The 19,439-nt window shown below is 33.7% G+C and overlaps 1 protein-coding gene across 5 annotated transcripts in view; it reads right to left on the bottom strand.

Moving 5' to 3' along the window:
- Window positions 1-19,439, bottom strand: part of ARMC8 (armadillo repeat containing 8) — a 102,487-nt gene that overhangs the window by 38,526 nt on the left and 44,522 nt on the right. For all 5 annotated transcript variants that reach the window (XR_014022927.1, XM_081301013.1, XM_081301014.1 and 2 more), the window contains 6 exons: window positions 16,756-16,836; window positions 14,790-14,865; window positions 14,600-14,690; window positions 12,864-12,924; window positions 10,741-10,941; window positions 8,163-8,258 (listed from right to left, as the gene is read on the bottom strand). Coding sequence is in view for 4 of the 5 variants with exons in the window: in XM_081301013.1 (XP_081157139.1) it covers window positions 8,163-8,258; window positions 10,741-10,941; window positions 12,864-12,924; window positions 14,600-14,690; window positions 14,790-14,865; window positions 16,756-16,836 (606 nt within the window). In the remaining variant the exon portion in view is untranslated. The remainder of the gene's footprint in view (window positions 1-8,162; window positions 8,259-10,740; window positions 10,942-12,863; window positions 12,925-14,599; window positions 14,691-14,789; window positions 14,866-16,755; window positions 16,837-19,439) is intronic.

The raw sequence follows: 19,439 nt of genomic DNA, 5'->3' as shown, positions 1-19,439 counted from the left end.
AACAAAGGAATCACCCTGTAGGGAAATACCAAGTGACAATGTCATACTATCAACATTTGATAATACCTTTCTTCAAAATGTCAGACAACCAACTCTCCCTCTCCTGGCTTTAATGGGATCCCATTTCTTTCTATAATCCAGGACAGAGAGGCAAATGGGAAGTGTAGTTTTTCACTAAAACTAGCTTATGACAATTTCTATTTAGCTATGAAGTATTAGCATAAGATGGCAAATTATTTTCCTGTAAAGGCCACACAGTAAAAACTTTAGGCTTTAGGGGTCACATGATTCTGTTCAACTACTCAAGCTGCCCTGGCAATACAAAACAGTCATAGGCAACATATAAACAAATGTATATGACTGCACTGGGGGAGGAAAAAACTTTATGGACATAAATTTGAATTTAATCTACTTTTTGTATGTCAGGAAATGCTAACTATTCTTCTCCCCAAGCATTTAAAAATACAAAACCCATTATTTCCTCATAGGCTATAGAATGACAGAATTACATGAGTAACAGTACTTACAGGGTGGCATCCGCTGACCCTGCACTAGCATTTTAATCATGGAAGAACAGTGCAGCAATAGTCCTGCTTCTTCACCACAAACACAATGTTTTCAAAGTCTACTATTCTAAAAATATTTAACTATCCCAAACATTCCATCCATTTCCACATAAAATGTTCTTGAAAATCTAACAAAGTCGCTCATTTTAGCTTTACAGATGCAATATAGATGATATTTGGGCTCATTACTTGGTTTAAAAGATATCTATAGCTTTTAAATAGATTATAAACAACCAACCTGTACTTTATGCTTTAAAAACAGAAAGTTTTATAAGTCAATAGTTTAAGCATCTACATACCACAAATTGTATATGACACTAAAATTTTATATCTCCATTTAATGAAACTCTGAGATAAAAGTCTGTTACTTTATTTTATAAATACCTCTATTATATATATAGCATTATCACTCCCAGGTTTGTTTCTTTCGGTATACTGAAAATCAAGGGTCTTAAGACTGGGCAAGGGGCAAAACCTGGCCCTGTTACTGTTATCTCCTTAAAAATACTTACCATCGTGAATAAACGTTGCAGGGTTCATTAAAAATTCTTGGGTAGGTCAGCTTTAAGAAGATAGCCAACAATTTAGCCACAACTTAAGGAATTCTGAATTCTGAATGAATCTGTTGCTATTTAATAGTAAAGCCAAGTTCTAAAGGGTGCTACTGAAGTGATATCATGGAAAGCCTTAAAATGTTCAAGGTACTTTGTTTCAATATGCAGGCTAGGTCTCAGAAATAATTCCTTACATCTGCTTAATTTCCTGATAGAGACAAATACAGAATTTTGATGTTGTGCCCTTTAAATGGTCATTTAGAATCAACAAACTTTGCATAATATCTAAAAATATAAACTTACAGTATATTTATACAGTTAACCAGAAGACCAATTAGTAATAAAATCAAGCTATAACAAAGGATAAAAACATTCAAAGTGAATGTTTAGCAAGGTTTTCATATAATAGAAAGATGTTTAAAAAAAAGGCCTAAACTTACAAATACATCAAAAAATCTTATACCATTAAAAATACAGAAAAAATTTACATGTGTTCAAAATGTGAACATATTTAGGGATTTGGTTTCATAAGAATGATGGTCCTCTGGAGAAATGACATTTATGACAACCATGGACAGTAATACTTAGAACCCCAAAAAGATAGAATTCAGTCAGCTTCCTTTTCTCAAGAGATCTGTTATCTTTGATTTTAACCAACTATTGATTTGTACTATATATTCTATCTAGCACCAAGAAAAACAAACAAAATTATATTTGGTGCTTTGGAGGACATTTTATAAAAGAAAGTTCTTTAAAATCCAGATTTTTAAGTATATTTAAAAAATAAAATTATAAGATAAAGAAAACTACCTGTCATTAATAAGAGATATTCTATAGAAAGAGTATATTTCTGAATATTAGTATTCTTTTACTGGAATGAATTAATAATTTTGTGAATGTACAGCATAAAATCACTTTCTTCATTGTAAACCTCTCTTAATTATACCTCCAATGTTGCTCACTTTTTCTCCTAATAGACTAAAATAAATACAGCATACATATTGATTCTTCCAACAAAGTAATTTAAGACATTCTAATAAATGCTTCCACTTATTGAACACCTATTATGTGGCAGGTATCATACTAAATATTACAAATTGTCTCACCTACATAATGACTTACTCTGCAGTTATAACTGTAAAGAAAATTTCTCATTCTTTTTTGTTTTCCTTTTCTTATTTTTCTCTGCCTATACTTTTTCTTAAAATTTGTTCTAATTATAGATGACAGTGGAATGCACTTTGACGCATCATAAATAAACGGAGTATATGTTCTCATTCTTCTGGTTGTACATGATGTAGAATCACTCCGGTCGTGTAGTTATACATGCACATAGGGTAACAATGTCCCATTCATTCCACTATCTTTCCTACTCCCTTACCCTCTCCCTTCCCTTCACTCCCCTCTGCCTAATCCAAAGTAATGCTATTCTTCCCTAGCCACCCCACTACTATGAATTTGAATATGCATATCAGAGAAAACATTCCACCTTTGGTTTTTTGGGACTGGATTATTTCGCTTAGCATGATATTCTCCAGCTCCATTTCACTCTAGTCAGAATGGCAATTATCAAGAATACAAGCAATAAACATTGGCGAGGATGCAGAGGAAAAGGTACATTCAAACACTGCTGGTGGGACTGCAAATTGGTGCACCTATTATTGAATGTGGTATGAGGATTCCTCAGAAAACTTGGAATGGAACTACCATTTGACCCTGCTAACCCACTCCTTGGTTTATACCCAAAGGACTTAGAAAATGTGATATATATACACAATAGAATATTACTCTGCCTATGCTTCCTAAAAATAACAAAAAAAGTTCAATTTAAAAAGAAAAAATAATTCAGGTGCAGCGGCAGTGTTTATAGCTACATAATGACTTACTTTACAGTTATAACTGTAAAGAAATAAATTACTTAGAAGGCTCAGGCAGGAGATCTCTTAAACCTAGGAGTAGGAGGCTGACAGGTAATATACAGAGATCCTGCCTCAAAAAAAAAAAAAAAAAAAAAAAGAGAGAGAGAGAGAGAAAAGAAAAGAGAAAGGAAGGAAAGGGGAGGGAAGAGGAGAAAACATCCACTGTCCACTGTCAGATACTTTCTTCATGTCATAGAAAACTACTGTGAATGGATAACTTTTCTCTGGATAAGAAGCAAAACTTAAAAGAGTTTATATTTTCAATTTTTGAAAAATGTAAACTAAAAAGCATTTAAAAATTTGACAAAAAAAAAAAAAGTTCAATTCCAAAAGGATTCAAGGATAGCTCCATAGATGTTCATTTTAATTGGTTCCAAATAATTCTTCGAGCTCTTGGCAAATTCTCACTGGTCACTTCATGTTTTTCTCTAGTACCAAGGTTTTATTATACATACTAAATTTTAGGGCTGTCTAATTGTTGTTTATCTCTCCTTTCTAGATAGTTCCCCTTACTCAGTGGATAATTTGTACAATGGAGGTAATTCAATCAATCTGCTTAGAACTGACTTAAATTAATGACCTTTTCAAAATTAGACATCCAATAAGTGGGAAGATAATATTTCACACATAATACCACTTTACAGGGTAAGTCTATTCCTAAAAAGTCAGGTTAATTTCTATAAATCAAGTCATATTTTTGTTTGTTTGTTTTTAATTTCTTCTTTTAGCTATCAATGGATCTTTTCTTTATTTATTTATATGTGGTGCTAAGAATCGAACCCAGTGCCTCACACATGCTAGGCAAGCACTCTACCACTAAGCCACAACCCCAGGCCCAAATCATATCTTCATCCCTAGAAAATTTAGACCAGAGTCACACTTGTGAATTCTATAAATTGCCTTAAATCATATATTTAGAAAAGGAAAAGAAAACTATATTTTTTAATTTAAGAAATAATGGTCAAAATTATTTTGAAATAAAATGTGTTCTTTGACCTATACCCAAGTGAATAGAAAGAATACATATCCTTGGATTACCTGCAACTTGAAAAGTGGGAATTTCTGCATATTCTCTATAGTAAGTATAGTGAAACCTCTTGTCTCTATGTCCACATATGTATTTCTACTATTTTATATTTCCTCTCTTTACATACACAAGAATTGCTAGTAAGATTAGCAACATTCCTAATGTAGAAAGGACTGTATATAATTTGATAATGGGTACAGAGTAACACAATTCTGCATTTATTCATTATTTTTTCATTCACTCATTCATTCTTCAAATATTTATTGTCAGCTATGCACAGTATTGTAGATGCTGGGAACATAATGATGAACGAAACATTAAAAAAAAAAAAAACCCTGCCCTCACGGAGCTTACATTCTAAATCCTCAAAAGGTATCTCCAGCTAAAATATAAGTATTCAAATATAGGAGGAAAGCTTTCTGAAAGTCTCCATGGATCAGATAACCTAGAGGAGCAAAGCTACAAGTTTAACATTTGTAATCTGTTTATTTTTCTTAAAAATAAAAACAGCATCCTGCTTAATTTAATTTCCTTACACTTTAATTTTTCTGTATACTTTACTACCACTAATTTTCTTCAATTTGTACCTTCTAACATTTCTGATAAATACTATTTCATTTTAAGAGATTAAAAGAGAGATAATATTTAAAAATTTCCATTCTGATGATCAATTATCCAACAAGTGATGGTCTTCATAAAAACAATACTTTCTTATAAAAGAATTTCTTAAAAATTATAGGATTGTTTGCTACTACTGCCTAATACTTAACCATTTGTTAATGATGCCAGTACATGAAGTAATTTCCTGATCTATTTGTTTAATATCTTAACTTCTCTTGCTTTTATTGTCCCATGAAGTGGACTTCTGATTCCTAAATAGCATTGATATTTTGGTAAAAGCCACCATTAGAAACTAGATTTCCCCTGGCAGAGATTAGAGCTAATGACATTGCTGTCAGTAGTTAATGTGCTCTGGTCCTATCTTCCATTGAGCTCTCAATTCCTACCTATACCTTGACTCTCCCTAACCATAATCCACTCAGAATCAGGGTCAATTCTCCCCCTCTCCACCCTAGTACCGGGGCACTCTACCACTGAGTTATATCCCCAGTCCTTCTTATTTTTTATTTTGAGATAAGAGTCTCATTAAGTTGCCCAAGTTGGCCTCAAACTTGTAATACTCCTTCTGTCTCAGTCGCTCAAATAGTTGGATTAGAGGTGTGTGCCACCACACACTTGTAATCACTAGAGTGATAAAAGATGCAAAGTTAGGAATTAGGATCCCAACTTTGTTCTGCACAGGATACAGAAAGATCCAGGCAGATTAAAGGAAATGTCACTCTGCATATGATTTCTGCATTGTCATTTCTATATTTATGTAACAAATATTTACTGAATGCTTATTAGGTTCCAGAAAATTAATTTCTTTTAATAGGAATATGACAACATTGCTCCAAAGAAAGGTTGGCTAACCTCTGACTTGGAAGTCACATTCAGTCTTCAGCTTAAATCTGGCCAAAAGAGAAGATATCAAGAAATGAAAACGGCACACTTTCAGAAGTCTTTAGAAGCATTAAGATGGAGACAAAATTCTATGAAGAGAGAAGGCCAGTGTCCTTTCCCTTTACTGCAGTGGATACTTCTCATTGTCTCTACTTCTTTGCTCTTGTTTTCTTTATTCTGCTTCCTTTCCTTAATTGGATATAGCAGGGCACATATCGTTAATTTTAATTACTGAATTATATTCCCATTTTTAGTTTGAAAAGCAGACCAACTGAATATTTCATTTTTTTCTGATGATACAAAAAAAACTTCATTTTGTTTTTTGTTTTTGCTGTTTGTGGGGAGGGGGCAGTAAGAACAGAGAGAGTAGGTCTATATTCCTTGGCATTTCTTTTGAGGTTATTCACTCATTAAAAATACATGAAAAATAAAACAATAAACATTTAACTATAAGAATCTACATATAAAAAGGGATTACAATCAATGTTTATAAGGCATAAGCATAAAAGATAAATAAATATTTCATGGGAAAAGTAAATTAAAATCTATCCAAATAATTATTTCAACAAAAAGCTGAATAGAAACAAATGCATCCAAAGGAAATGAGCTATTTATCATTTTTTACACACTGAAAATAAGGATTTTTCATTCCTATGACCAGACTTCAAGCAGATTTTGTCACAAAATTCTTTTATATTTTCCATTTTACATTTCTCTCTTCAAAATAAATATTATGAACTGTAAATCATCCAAACATTTAATTTCCTAGAAATTAAATATCTTCCTAAAAACACTATGTGATCCCAATCACACAAGAATGTCATAGCGTCTTCTTTACCACACAAAAAAACTATATTTAATAATTATAACTTATTCTTTATTTGTCATCTTTCTACAGAAATGATCAGGAGTTAGCCTTACCAGCAAATTATACATGTTATAAATACAAATTTTAATAGACTACTGTTTAGACTGTTGTGTTGTAAAGTTTTTCTAGAACATGACATCACAAATTAAGTCATTAATTCCAAAAACAATAGTTTATTAACAAAAAAGTACAAATAAGTACAAACGCACATCCTATTTCCCCCATATGGTCTATCTATCTACCTATCTATTTATCTTCCTTTCATTCCAAGACACGGTCTTGTGGAGGTTTTAGAATGAGTAAAATACTTCTGTTTTCAACAGGTCCTAATCACCATCCCCAAACAAATCATTATGTATTTAAATTATACAGTCCATGTCTTCTCTAGTTTTATCTATGAATTACCAGAAAAGCCTCTTCCCTTATAATGTACCACATACCTATAGTGAATGAAATACATCAGTGTCAACATTCATAAATTACGTTTAGACACAGGAAATAACATTATCACCAGTATGTGTGTCTTGAAGTAACACTTTACAAATGAAAGCTTAGAGGTATCAAAAATTATTTTTATAGGTATGTACTAAAAACACTTCAAAAGAGATCAAAAACCTCGTTAACTGAACTAGTCTGAGGTTACATGGAAAACAACAAGCTTCTTGTGCGTTTTTGTGCTGATTTTAAATCAAAGCTACTCACACATCTAATCTTATTGCTATTACTTCAATTTCTCTAAGAATGTTTCAACAAACGTAAGGTTGTTCCATATTTCTCTTTCTACAGGCCTGCAGTACTTCCTGAATCATGTAAATGCCAGTCCAATACTTTGTGATTTCTCTCCTCAGTTCTCCTTAAAATACCAACATAGATGGGGAGAGTCAGTAAATTGTCATGTTCAGTAAATAATGCCACTTGCTCCTTCTACTACTGCTCCTCAAGACAGATGTCATTTTGCTCACTGATGGTTTTAAAAGCCTTGTGTGGCACTTATTAAATTACATACAATTTTGAGTGGGAAGCTCCAGCCTTTAGATTGTGGAGGGAGCCAGGTCAGAACTTACCACTATACTTTATTCCTGTCTAGAACTACTCTCATAAAAAACGTAAGTTCAGTGTTAGACTAGACTTTAGTAACATACAGGTGCTATACCAAAGACACACTTTTGGGGAGCTGGAAAATTCAGATGACCACTCACTAAACATAAAATCATCATTCCACAAAGATTTTATTCACATTAAACTTGCACAGTAGCAAAAAAGAAAAGAAAAGAAAAGAAAAAATCAAAACATAAAACTAAGCCACATATCAAAGAACAATATACAATAGAGATTTGAACTTCTTAATGGCATTGGAAGGAATTTCCATAAATAACATTTACAATTCTAGTGTTAGGTCTTTCAAGGTGTCTGAAGCTTCACAGTGCTAGAATTGATTTTTATCAGAACACATGCAAAAATGTGCAACATAATAATCCATATTAATGACACAAAAAAAAGCAGGCCAGTTATTTGTCATTCCATCATGGCCATGCCACTCTATGTTCTAAAAACAAACAAACCCCCAAATCCAGGTCCCATTCATTCTTCAATTCTGCCTTTTGTCACTCTGCTTTATTATATTCAAACAGTCACTGTTAGTGCTCTTCACCAGGACTTTCAGGTTGATGTCACTCCCTGCCTGCTGGCTGTCAGGACTGGGGGACGCCCCTCTCCCAGACTCACCTTCTTCCGGATGTCTTCATCATTTGCTCCAAGAGAGGCATAGAGCTTGAATGCAGCCTGGCGGAGTTCATGAGCATGTTTTAAGTCATGATCAAGCTACAAGAGAAAGAAAAGATACATTCTAACTCAGTCCGTAAGTTAAATTTTTAACAAAAATAACTGAGTTTGAAGATTACAAAAACGAGTGTGTTAATGACTATTAACATTAGTGATGTTATTCAATTCCCTAAGTTTTTTTTTTCCTTAGTTCTATTCACGTGAATGAGACCATGCTGAATTTGTATCAATGGGACCTAAAATGCAGTCTGCTTCTAAGAACAAAAACACAACATTTGACACAGATATATTAAATTCTATTCTATCAATATCTTTAGATTTTCCTAAATATTAACAATAGTCCTGGCCTAATTTCAATATTCAAAAAGCTTTACAAACAGGGAATTCTCTGTGAAAATGTTTAATAAACAACATACCATGGTAATCACTACTATCATAAGTTACCTAAGATTCATATTCAGAGTATATCATTTTTCTTTAAGAAAATTAATTATTTATTGGTATGAAGCAATTAATGCTATCTTAAAATGGCCTAAGTTAACATTTCGTTTGTAAAACTGACTTACCAACAAAGTATCATAAAAACAAAATAGAAACATGTTCTTAGCTACTTCCAATGACTCTGAACCAGTAACTACACAAGGCATATTCTAATTTAAACTAAAAGCCCTAACTTACTCATCTTTTCCTTAGAAAGGTTAATTCTTATCCAATGATGAAGATGTTGTTCAAAACATTCGGAGAGCCTCTTTTGAAATTCACTAAAGAAATAACTAGTTAGAAGACCCTGAAAGATATAGCTTCATCAACCTAAGAGTTTTAATATAACTGTCACTGTGGTGTATGGAGATGGATAAATCCAGCTGGATAATACAATTTAGGATAACTACACTAAATACAAAGTAAAGAATAACACCACATTTGAGGTAGTTCTGTAGGCAGGACTTAAAAGTAGTTCCAAAAATGTTTTGATTAACATCAGGCACAGACAGATTATGGGAGGAGCTCTGCAATATACAATACTTATTTTTTGTTCCAAAGTATGTAAAGTATCTATCCTTAAAGTCCTAACTACATTCTAGCCATAGCCTACATATTCTAATGCTGACTTGGATCTAAAATGCCATGAAAATCTCCCACACATTTATTAACATGTGGGAATTTCTCCCTATGGATACTTTTATAGCCAGAAACCTCTGGATAATCTACCACCAAAATGATAAAACAATCTATTATTTAAGTTTGGCACTAGGGGGCCATTTAAAAGATTGTCATTTCAGTTCTACTGTGATGGAAATGAAATGGAAAAACTGTGACAGCAAGGATAATCCTCTACATATTAGTTGAATGAGCTGCACAGTTTATGCTAGAAGTTCTTAAAATTATGTTTCCTCACTCTCAAGCCCAGCAGAGCATTCTCTTTGCATCTCAGGGTATTTGTCAGGTATTTATCAGGCTATGATTAGGTCTTGCTTATGTATCTTGGCCTGATGAGATATCGTGTCAGTGTGAACAAACAGCCACAGGGAAACAAGAGGAGGCAACTGGTTCAATGTATCCCATCACCTCTTCTAGGAAAACATGATTACCGAGGAAGAGAACGCCTAGGACATTAAGACAGACAGAAGGTGGTGCAAATTACTAATGAATTATCATCAAAGGTGCTCTTAGGCCCTTCCAAAGACAGAGAAAAGGTATACCCTTAATGCCAAGTGAACTACTGACTACTGAATGGGGTTTTTTGGAACTCAGAGCATGGGGGAAGTTAAGAGAACAGTTAAAATTGGGACCATAGTCACATTCATGAAATCGTACTGGCTACTAATTATGGTCTCTCTACCATGACTTCCTATAATAAACTTCCTCTAGTAGAATCACTCATGCTTAGGAAAATGGGCATGTCAAACAGGCTGAGGAACAATAGGTCAAAGGAATTCTAATTCCAATTCTAAGGAAATTACATTTTCAGAAAGAGCACACTTTGGCCCTTGATCGTCCCAAACTAGGGTTCAATAGTGCTTTAGCTCTCCATAGGCAGCTGAAAGCACAGTGCAAAACGGAAAAAGAGAATGGGAAAGGGTGGTAAAAATCAAAGACTGAGGGAAGAATAAAATGCAGACACTCAGTCACCTGTAAAAAAGATCACCCTTGACCTAAACAACAAGAATATGCCAACAGAGATGACTGCATGACCTTGAATAGAATTAGATGATGTTGGTATGATGTCAATATCTAGCTTAGAGACCACTATTTAAGGGTTTCAGTTACGGCCAGGGATGCAATTTTCTTATATCATCCTTATGTGCTTAGTAAAAGTTTCCTGAAAATAAACATTAAACATTAAACAAATTGGATTAAAAACATACAAAGCCATATCACCTATGTTACCCAATATAAAAGAAATAATCTTTTTCTTTTAAAAGGGCTTTGCAAAGCTCTAATGACCAACTGGTTCAAAGTTGTGAGCAATAAGAAAACTTAAAAAAACTCCTGAGCTGCTAAAAAGGAAGAGAGAACATACCCTTTTAATATCAGTGATAGCACTCACTGAGCTGGGATACTTAAAGTAATCAGCAAGCATGGCAATGAGGTGATCAGTTATGCTAGCGATTCTCTGCAGCTCAACATCTGGCTCAATCAGATAGGCGAGTGTTTCAGCTCCTTCAACTCTCTCCTCCAGTAATCTTTCCTTACTGCACATTCGGACCAAACAAGGCAACGTCTGAAAGGTAGGGACATTATTATTTACTTTTTGGTAAGGGCAAGCTTGATGAAGAGCATATAGTGATTAACTCAATGGTTTTCACTGGGAGTCATGCTTGTGACCAAGTATTTCCTTCACTGACTTTCAGAGAATAAAAGATTTTTCAAAATGCAAAACCAAACAAAACTGAGTGCAGATTAATCATTTGTGTTGGCACACTACATTCTAATACAATGCAACTTATTAGAAACTCTAATTTGCTTTTGTGACGAGACAAACTCTATTGAACAACTTTATCAAGATATTTAAGAACCCTTTACAAATCATGCCTGAGGGTTCTGCCCCATGTATGTATTTATTTTACCTAAAAGAAATGCAGCAGTTTAATCAGGAATGACTTTTGCCTTACAAAAAGCACGTAATTCTTTCCTTAGTGAGTAACATGGCTGGAATGGCTTTTATTTTTGCTTTGGGGATTAAGATCTATAACTGTAAAAACAAAATATGGCTTTAAAAATTCAGTGATCTTATCTTTCTCAGATCCCACCATTTCTCCTAAAAATGTAAGTGAATGGCAACAATCACAATCATTAGGTTTTCCCAAGAACTTTTGGAATAACTGTATTATCAACTAGTTCAATTTTACTTCTAAGGTCCTTCAGAAATCTTGGCACCGGTCTTAGTAATTTGTCTACCTTAGAATCTCAACAGAAATGTTCTATGTGTTTACTACTCTTAAGGCTTATGCATCCAATTTGATGGATAATGTAGAAGCAGAAATGGAAATGTTATAATGACATGAAGTCTTCCTCAACAGCTACCATCTACTGTGCTTTACTGTTTTCTATGATCCTATCATATTTTTACCACAGAATTCAGCATTTTATTGTTCACTATTGATTTCATATTTGTCTACTTCTGGCTTTACAATTCAAGCCTAGGCTTCTGAGAAGGTGCCATTCTTCTTTTTCCAACATTACTAGTTACTATTTATCTGTACTAAAAAATCACAGTTCATTCTATTTAATGCTTCCAATTACTACATGAAGGTAATGCTACTAAACCTATTTTTACCAATGAGAAAGAAAATAAGGGTAAGAGGAAAAAAAAAAAAAAAACAGTACAGAAAGCCTCAGCACACATAAAATTAGCTGACTCTCTTCCCAGAAGACTAAAGCAAACATTAATCTTCTTAATGCTCCTTTATCCTTGGGTTCACCTTTTGAATAATGGTAATAAAAGATGTTACATTCATAAAATGACACTCTGTTTATACCTGTTTTGTTCTTTATAGCAAATAAGACATTTTACTGTATTTAATATATTGTTATCCTCACAATAACTCTGAGACAAATGAGCAGGAATTATCACCTCCATTTTCATAATTGAGAGTCCGAGGCAACAAAAGAATAAGGGAGATCAAACCAGTCAGTGGTGGAGATGCTAAAACCAGAATTCAGGTCTTAATTAGGACTTTCAGGACTGATCTCTTATGCTATTGATTACTGGCTACCAGAGTGATAGAAAGTCTATATCTATAGGAATGGCTACTGGCTACCAGAATGATAGAAAGTCTATACCTCTAGGAATGGCAAATTATACTGCAAATTTAATGAAAACCAAGGACTAAAATACATTCCCTATTTCACCTGAATTTTACCTACTTTTTACAATTTCCATATGCTCTTAATTACCACAAAATAGGTGGGAGGAGTTGTGCCACGGGAAGAATTATTTCACTGTGATGTTCCAAATTTCTTTAAACCAAGTTTTAAAAGCTACATGGCTTCCCACAGAAAAGAAAACATGGCATTTAATATTATTTTCTTATGTACACTACTACAATGATAAATATGTAAAAAGAAACAAATAACATTCATATTAACACTTATAGGATCACATAATATTCAAACGTTTTTAGAAAGAGTTGGTTAGCTTACTTTTAATACAATACAGTTGTCATCTGTCCGAATCGCTCCAGCTCTACACATGTAAGTTAAACTGGAATAAAATAATAGAAAGTAAGTTTTTGCTTGAGATTTACAATGGTAAAAGAAAAAATTATTTGCCTTTAAGATTTCTTTGAACAAAAAAACACACAAGAAAATAAATACTATCATTTATTTTGAGAGAGAACACTTTGACATTCTTTTATGTGGTTCAATTTAATTTTTTCATCAAAGAAAACTAACAGATACATACAGTCAGTCAGATATTTAGGAAAAAACCCTACAAAATTGTTTTAAAAATAAACAGCCTAATGAATGCACATTTTTAAGAAAACTGGGCATGTGTGGGTTCTTTATTATTTTCTCCATACTTTTTACATTTGAAAAATATTAATAAAATATAAGATTAACAAAGTATCTTAAGATAGCTTAGATGAAGTTAAGTTGGGATATTACAACTCCAAAAGCAGAAGAAATATCACAGAAGAGGTATTTAAATTATACAGCTATCCATCAGAAATGAATTATTTATGTAAATCAATGGAAGTGTAACTGATGTGATACAGCAATCGGTATACGGGGTAAAAATGGGAGTTCATAACCCACTTGAATCAAATTGTGAAATATGATATATTAAGAACTTTGTAATGTTTTGAACGACCAACAATAATTAAAAAAAAAAAAATGAATTATTTAGAGGTAACCAGCAGTGGCTTTGGGAACTCATCAATGGTTCTATTGAAAATCAATTTATCTTCATAATTATATATGGCTTTGAATAAAAATAAAAAATTAATTTGTATTCCATATGCAGACACTGAACATTATTTCAGAAACTTATATTAATGAATTTCCTTTTTGAGTTACAGTCCTTTAGTAAGCTGGTGGAGGGAGTATGGACTGAAAACATTCCATACTTGGCTTTTACAAAACTATAAACAGGGCTGGGGTTGTGGCTCAGTGGCAGAGCGATTGCCTCGAAAATGTGAGGCACCGGATTCGATCCTCAGCACTACGTAAAAATAAACAAACAAAATAAAGATATTGTGTCCATGTATAAATAAAAAATATTTTTTAAAAACACTATAAACAAATGAGTAAAATTCTTTTCTACTGTAGAAGGCTCAAACTCCTTGTAGCTGTTATTACTGAGAGGTTTGTTACCATATTATTTTTTTAAACTATTTATAAGAGAACATTACCTTACTAACAAAGAGGCAAACACTAATTTTGCAGTTAAGACAAAAAGCAAGCAAACAAAGCACAATACAAATAAAATAAAATTCATGATGCATGAATGATTTATTGAGGTAAATTCTGCACAACAGGTGCTCAACATATCTGCTAATGTACTGATAATTCAACTTCTCTTTCCATATTTCTCTCTCTTTTTTTTTTTTTTTTTTTGGCTTCATGCTTATTGTAATATGTGTTGGTTAATTTTGATATAATTCTGTATTATTTCAGCTGGCATACAAGGACTATAAGTTGAGAATAACAAAGTAATTTTGTATAGATATTCTTGGATACAAGAGTTCTTGTTCTACATACTAATAGTAATAAACTAAGTATAAAAACTTATATCCATTTAAGAAAACGTGAGAAAGCCCAATGACTATCTAATTTCAATATCCCAAAATAAGATGGCAGCTGGAAGTGAGCAAATTAGGTCATTCAAAAATTCTCTAAGATATTGATAAAAGTACTGTCATTGTTTTGACCTTTACCATTTTGCTGATGTAAGCTGCATCTCAATAGGCTTATCCCTCTGTAACATCTTCACAAATATCTGTGGTAACAATTCTCCATCAACCAACACTAGAAATAAAAAAAAATAAACAAGTATTAATGAAATTCTTTAAATCTACAAAATTGACAAATTGAATCATGTAGGTGCCACTGAAATTTCCAGCCTACCATTTACCAGGGTCATCGATACCTGGGGGTTTTCAAAAGCTAAAACTGAGAAGCATTTCAGTGCTTGCATTCGAACCTATAAAATTAGACAAGAAAATGCATTTATTTTAATTTTTCAAATATTATTTGAATGTCTCAGAACCTCTGAAGAAATAACCATTTAATTCTGCTTAAAGTACTAAAGTACTTTTATTCAGAGAATAAAAGTAACACCTGTCTGAAGAGTACAGTAAAAGTTCAAGTTTGTTATAAAAAGTTAAAATTAACTTTGCAGTGATAGAAAAAAAAAAAGTGAAGAAGTAGCAGAAATTAAAAGTGAACAAGACAGATTCCTAATCAAATCTAAAAGAACATTGTACAAAGTATAGTGTTGGTTAAGACAATGGGAATGTAACCAACACATGGGACATTTCTTCTCTGACTATAAACCAGAGAACTAAAGGGAAGACAAAAAGAAAGAGTACTCTTATAAATGTGTATGGGATGAAAACAGGGCCAAGAGAACAGAAGGAGAGGAAACAGCGTTACAATAGAAGTTTGAGAAGGACTAGTTTCACTTTAAAATACCTAGGAATTGTGCTATTCTTCCTCAAAACCAGGTTACTGGGCTTGATATCAAGAGCTCACTCTCGTTTTACAATATGAAAGGGTTCCTATGAGAGCTGTTAATTTTCACTGTCTCCTTTAGTTTTCACTAGGAGATGTCATCCTCACTTCTGAACCTGAGTCTACACATAACCTTTTTATGAGGTTGGAAGGCACCCACATGACACACAGGTGGAGTGTGAAGAAATGTCCTTCATGGGACAACGCTCTACACCACTAGCACGTCCCCATAGGTGGACCCCAGAAGATGTCACAACACTCTTAACAATGGAACAAACCTTAGCAAAAGGTAATGTTACCATTTTGCCCTTCCACAACTGATAAGTTTTAAAATTTGACATAATAGGCAAGTCTAATGCAGAAAAGACAAGAAATGGAGGAAGAGCTGGGGAATAAATGAAACCAGAGAATAACAAAGAGACAATAAATAGCGACCCAAACAACATTTTATTGATATGCACGTGCTGACTGAGTTCAGCTTCTATGTGGCACAGGACAGAGGAAGCAGTTTCGGTAGATATTTCCTTCTCCTGCCGCTGGCTAGTTTCAAGCTACTCCATTCCCCATTCCTATCCTTGTGAGCTCTTCCCCAAGACCAAACCTTGGATGATGTCTAGGGTAGGGAAAACATACCCATTAGCAGGCCCTACCTGAAATAAAGCTAAGAACCAAAATAGCAGACTAGGGTCACTACAAAGAGATACAGGACAAAAATGACTGCTTCTTGTTCTGCCATACCCAGCTCTGATGTCTCACAATACCAACAATATCCTAATATTTGCCACAGTTTGCTAACTGGCCAACAACAAATGGCCTAACTTTTAACTCAATGCTTGATAATATACTATGAAACTGTTAGCTATATACAAAAGATAGTAAGGAAAATTTAATTAGTAAGTCTGAAAATTCTTGACTTTTTAACTCAAAATACAAAACAGAACACATTACACATATTGAGATATATGGGAGTAGAGGCTATAAGTTTGAGTTATTCAACTGTGAATTCCAAAGTCTTTCCTGAACTAGCCAGCCATTGTTTCTACACATTTTAAAGCAGCATTTCAAGAGCAGCTTTAGCATGGAAGCTGCCCAGGAAAGATCTGAAATACTACTGAACAGGCAAAAAATCAACAGTGACTCATGGCACAACCATAGCCTGGAAAATTTGAGATGCAAGGGCAACATTTTTTCCCCCTATAATGAAAGAACATTCTAGAGGTAACATAATTCCCTAAAACATTTTACTGATAAAATACTACTCCTGATTACAACATCTATTAAAGAAACAATAAAATATGTGGACCTCTTTCTATAAACCAAAAACAAGTTAAAAATCCGGTCACAATTTTTAACATCTTACTTTGTAGGAGAGTGAGGTTAGTAGGTGAGCAATATTCTGAACTGCACCATGGTTAAATAAAATTGTTTGATGATCTGGACCCTGTAAAAACAGAGAACATAATAATAAATTAAGAGTAGTGATTCATTCCAACAAAATCTCATTTAATAAATGTTGAAAACCACATCCACAACACTATAGATTTCTTAGTTACCCTCTGCTTGTAAACTCAACCCCCAAAAGGAAGGCAGACAGGTTTTATTCCTGCAAGGGGCTGCCACGTCTTACCTCATTCCAGTTTGAGAACTGTTGCTCTCTTAACTTCCAGAAATAAGGAAAGGGACAGAGAAGCTGTCCCAGCAGAGGACCTTCACAATGATTACATAGCAATATCACCACAGAGCCACTATGAATTCTATATTTCATGTGTACACCCTCACCCTATGCCCATAAGAGACAAGGGCATGGCCATTCTTACAACTTAGGGCTGAAGAGCTACTCAGGGGAAACTCTAAAACTAATTCCAAGAACCTAATCTACGATAATACATCAGGGAGGTTTCAGCAATGCTATAATGAGAAGAAACACAATACTCCATAATTAAGAAGTGAACGTGTTTTGGTTTCTGTTTCTCATTTCTTTTTTGAAAATGATTACTTCTTAGAGTAGGAAGGTGAAGAGATAGGAAAAAAATGGTATTTTGTTTTTCATTCACTGTTTTCTTTTTTTTGGTGGGTAGGAGAGTACCGAGGATTGAACTCAGGGGGAGTCAACCACTGAGCCACATCCCCAGCCCTATTTTGTATTTTATTTAGAGACAGAGTCTCATTGAGTTGCTTAGTGCCTTGCTTTTGCTGAGGTTGGCTTTGAACTTGCGATCCTCCTGTCTCAGCCTCCTGAGCTGCTGGGATTACATACAGGCTTGTGCCAGGCACCTGGCTTCATCACTTTGTTTTCTATTAAACAATGTACTGAAGATCTTCAAAGGGGAAGAAGCTAAAGGTTAATACAAAGCTTTAATTTTGCTATGACTCTTATTCAATCATTTGCGTCCAATCTCTTCCAACCAATTAATTAAAAGTCAATTAAAGCCAAGGCAGGTATAGTACTGCATGTTTATTCTTATTCAGAAGAGAAGAACATACCACCAAAGGTAGGAAATCTATCTAGGTTCAACAGTCAGTTATTGGTCTAGAATAAAAGCTCTAGAAATAGTTTCTCTAATCCATTATTTAGCCAACTAAAAACTATCTTGTAGTCAATTCACTCTTTCTTGGGTCAAAACATACATCATTTGAAGTGGGATTAATAGTCATACTTCTAAATAACACAAGTATTCTACTTTATAGGTAACAATACCCTAAACATTTCATACACTATTAAAAAGGTCCTTAAAAAAAAAAGTAAGGAACTTCAACAATCTCTCTTAATTTCTATTCATTTTCTAATTTCTTTCTTTCTTTTTCTTTCTTTCTTTTTTTTTTTTTTTTTTTTTTTTTTGTGGTGCTGGGAATTAAAGCCAGGGCCTTGTGCATGTGAGGCAAGAACTCTACCAACTGAGATATATCCCCAGCCCCTAATTTCTTATTTTAAATTATTACAGAGTATTTCATAGTTTACACATGCAAATCCCATTCTCAGGGCACAGATTTTAAGTGAGCTCCCTTTCTTCCCACCTCAAGGAGTTATTATAGGTCCTACTTAAGGGGTATGTGCAGTGGACTGGACAATGCTCTAAATGCTTTACTAGCACTCTCTGGATTGAAATAAAAGGGTCTCTGGCTTATTTCATATAAAAATAATGATGAAACTCTCCTAAGAATATGACCCATTTTTTTTCTTATCTAGAAACTAGAATCAATTATGAAGGTGAATCTAAATTAGCCCCAGCTTACATGTCAGCATGGTCAAGTTCTATTGGTCTCAGTTTAAACACTGGCAGAGCTTATCAGAATGGCTAAATATAGACAGGGTGCTTCCTTGACCTCTTGTCCTTCATTGGTCAATGTAGCCAACTGGTTCCTGTGCTTTGCAATGACCTAATTATATTATTTTATATTCTTCTAGACATTTTATAAATATACAAGTATATTCTTTCTCCCATTTTAACACAAATGGTTGAAGACTATATGTACTACTCTAAACCTTTTATTTCCTTTACTAAATATCTCAGAGATCACTCACGTCAGTTTTCTCATTTTATTCATCGCATAAAAGTCTCATACTTTATTCAACTAGTACCCCTTAGTTGGACATTTAGAATATCAGTCTTTCACTATTACAATATCACTTCAAAGTATACCCATGTGCATGTATCTTTTTTCTAAGATCTAAATAATTCTGAAATATCCTTACTGAAAGAGTTGTATTTACAAATGGCAGTGAAAAGATCAAGCATTTACAATTCTCACTCTACATAATAATTCCCTACTGCTAAGATACCTTACTTTTTAATCCCTCAAATACTCTGCCTCAATTATGGCAACCACTATGTATCATCAAAGGTCTTCCTCCTCTCCAAGACTGTGTATAAGATTGGGTAAAAATGATCACAAGGAAGGAATTAGTGGCAGAAACAACTGGAGAGGAGTAGCTATTCTTTGGTTCTTATCAAGTCTCTCTGCAGACAGGTGGTGGTTAACAAGGCAGCATTCACCTGGTTGGATATTCATAAGCCCCTGCTTTAAACTCCAAAAAATAGGACT

The sequence above is a fragment of the Spermophilus citellus genome (assembly GCF_964194105.1).
Source record: "Spermophilus citellus genome assembly, chromosome: 7".
Classification (NCBI taxonomy): Eukaryota; Metazoa; Chordata; class Mammalia; order Rodentia; family Sciuridae; genus Spermophilus; species Spermophilus citellus.
This window is presented reverse-complemented; position numbering and strand designations above follow the sequence as displayed.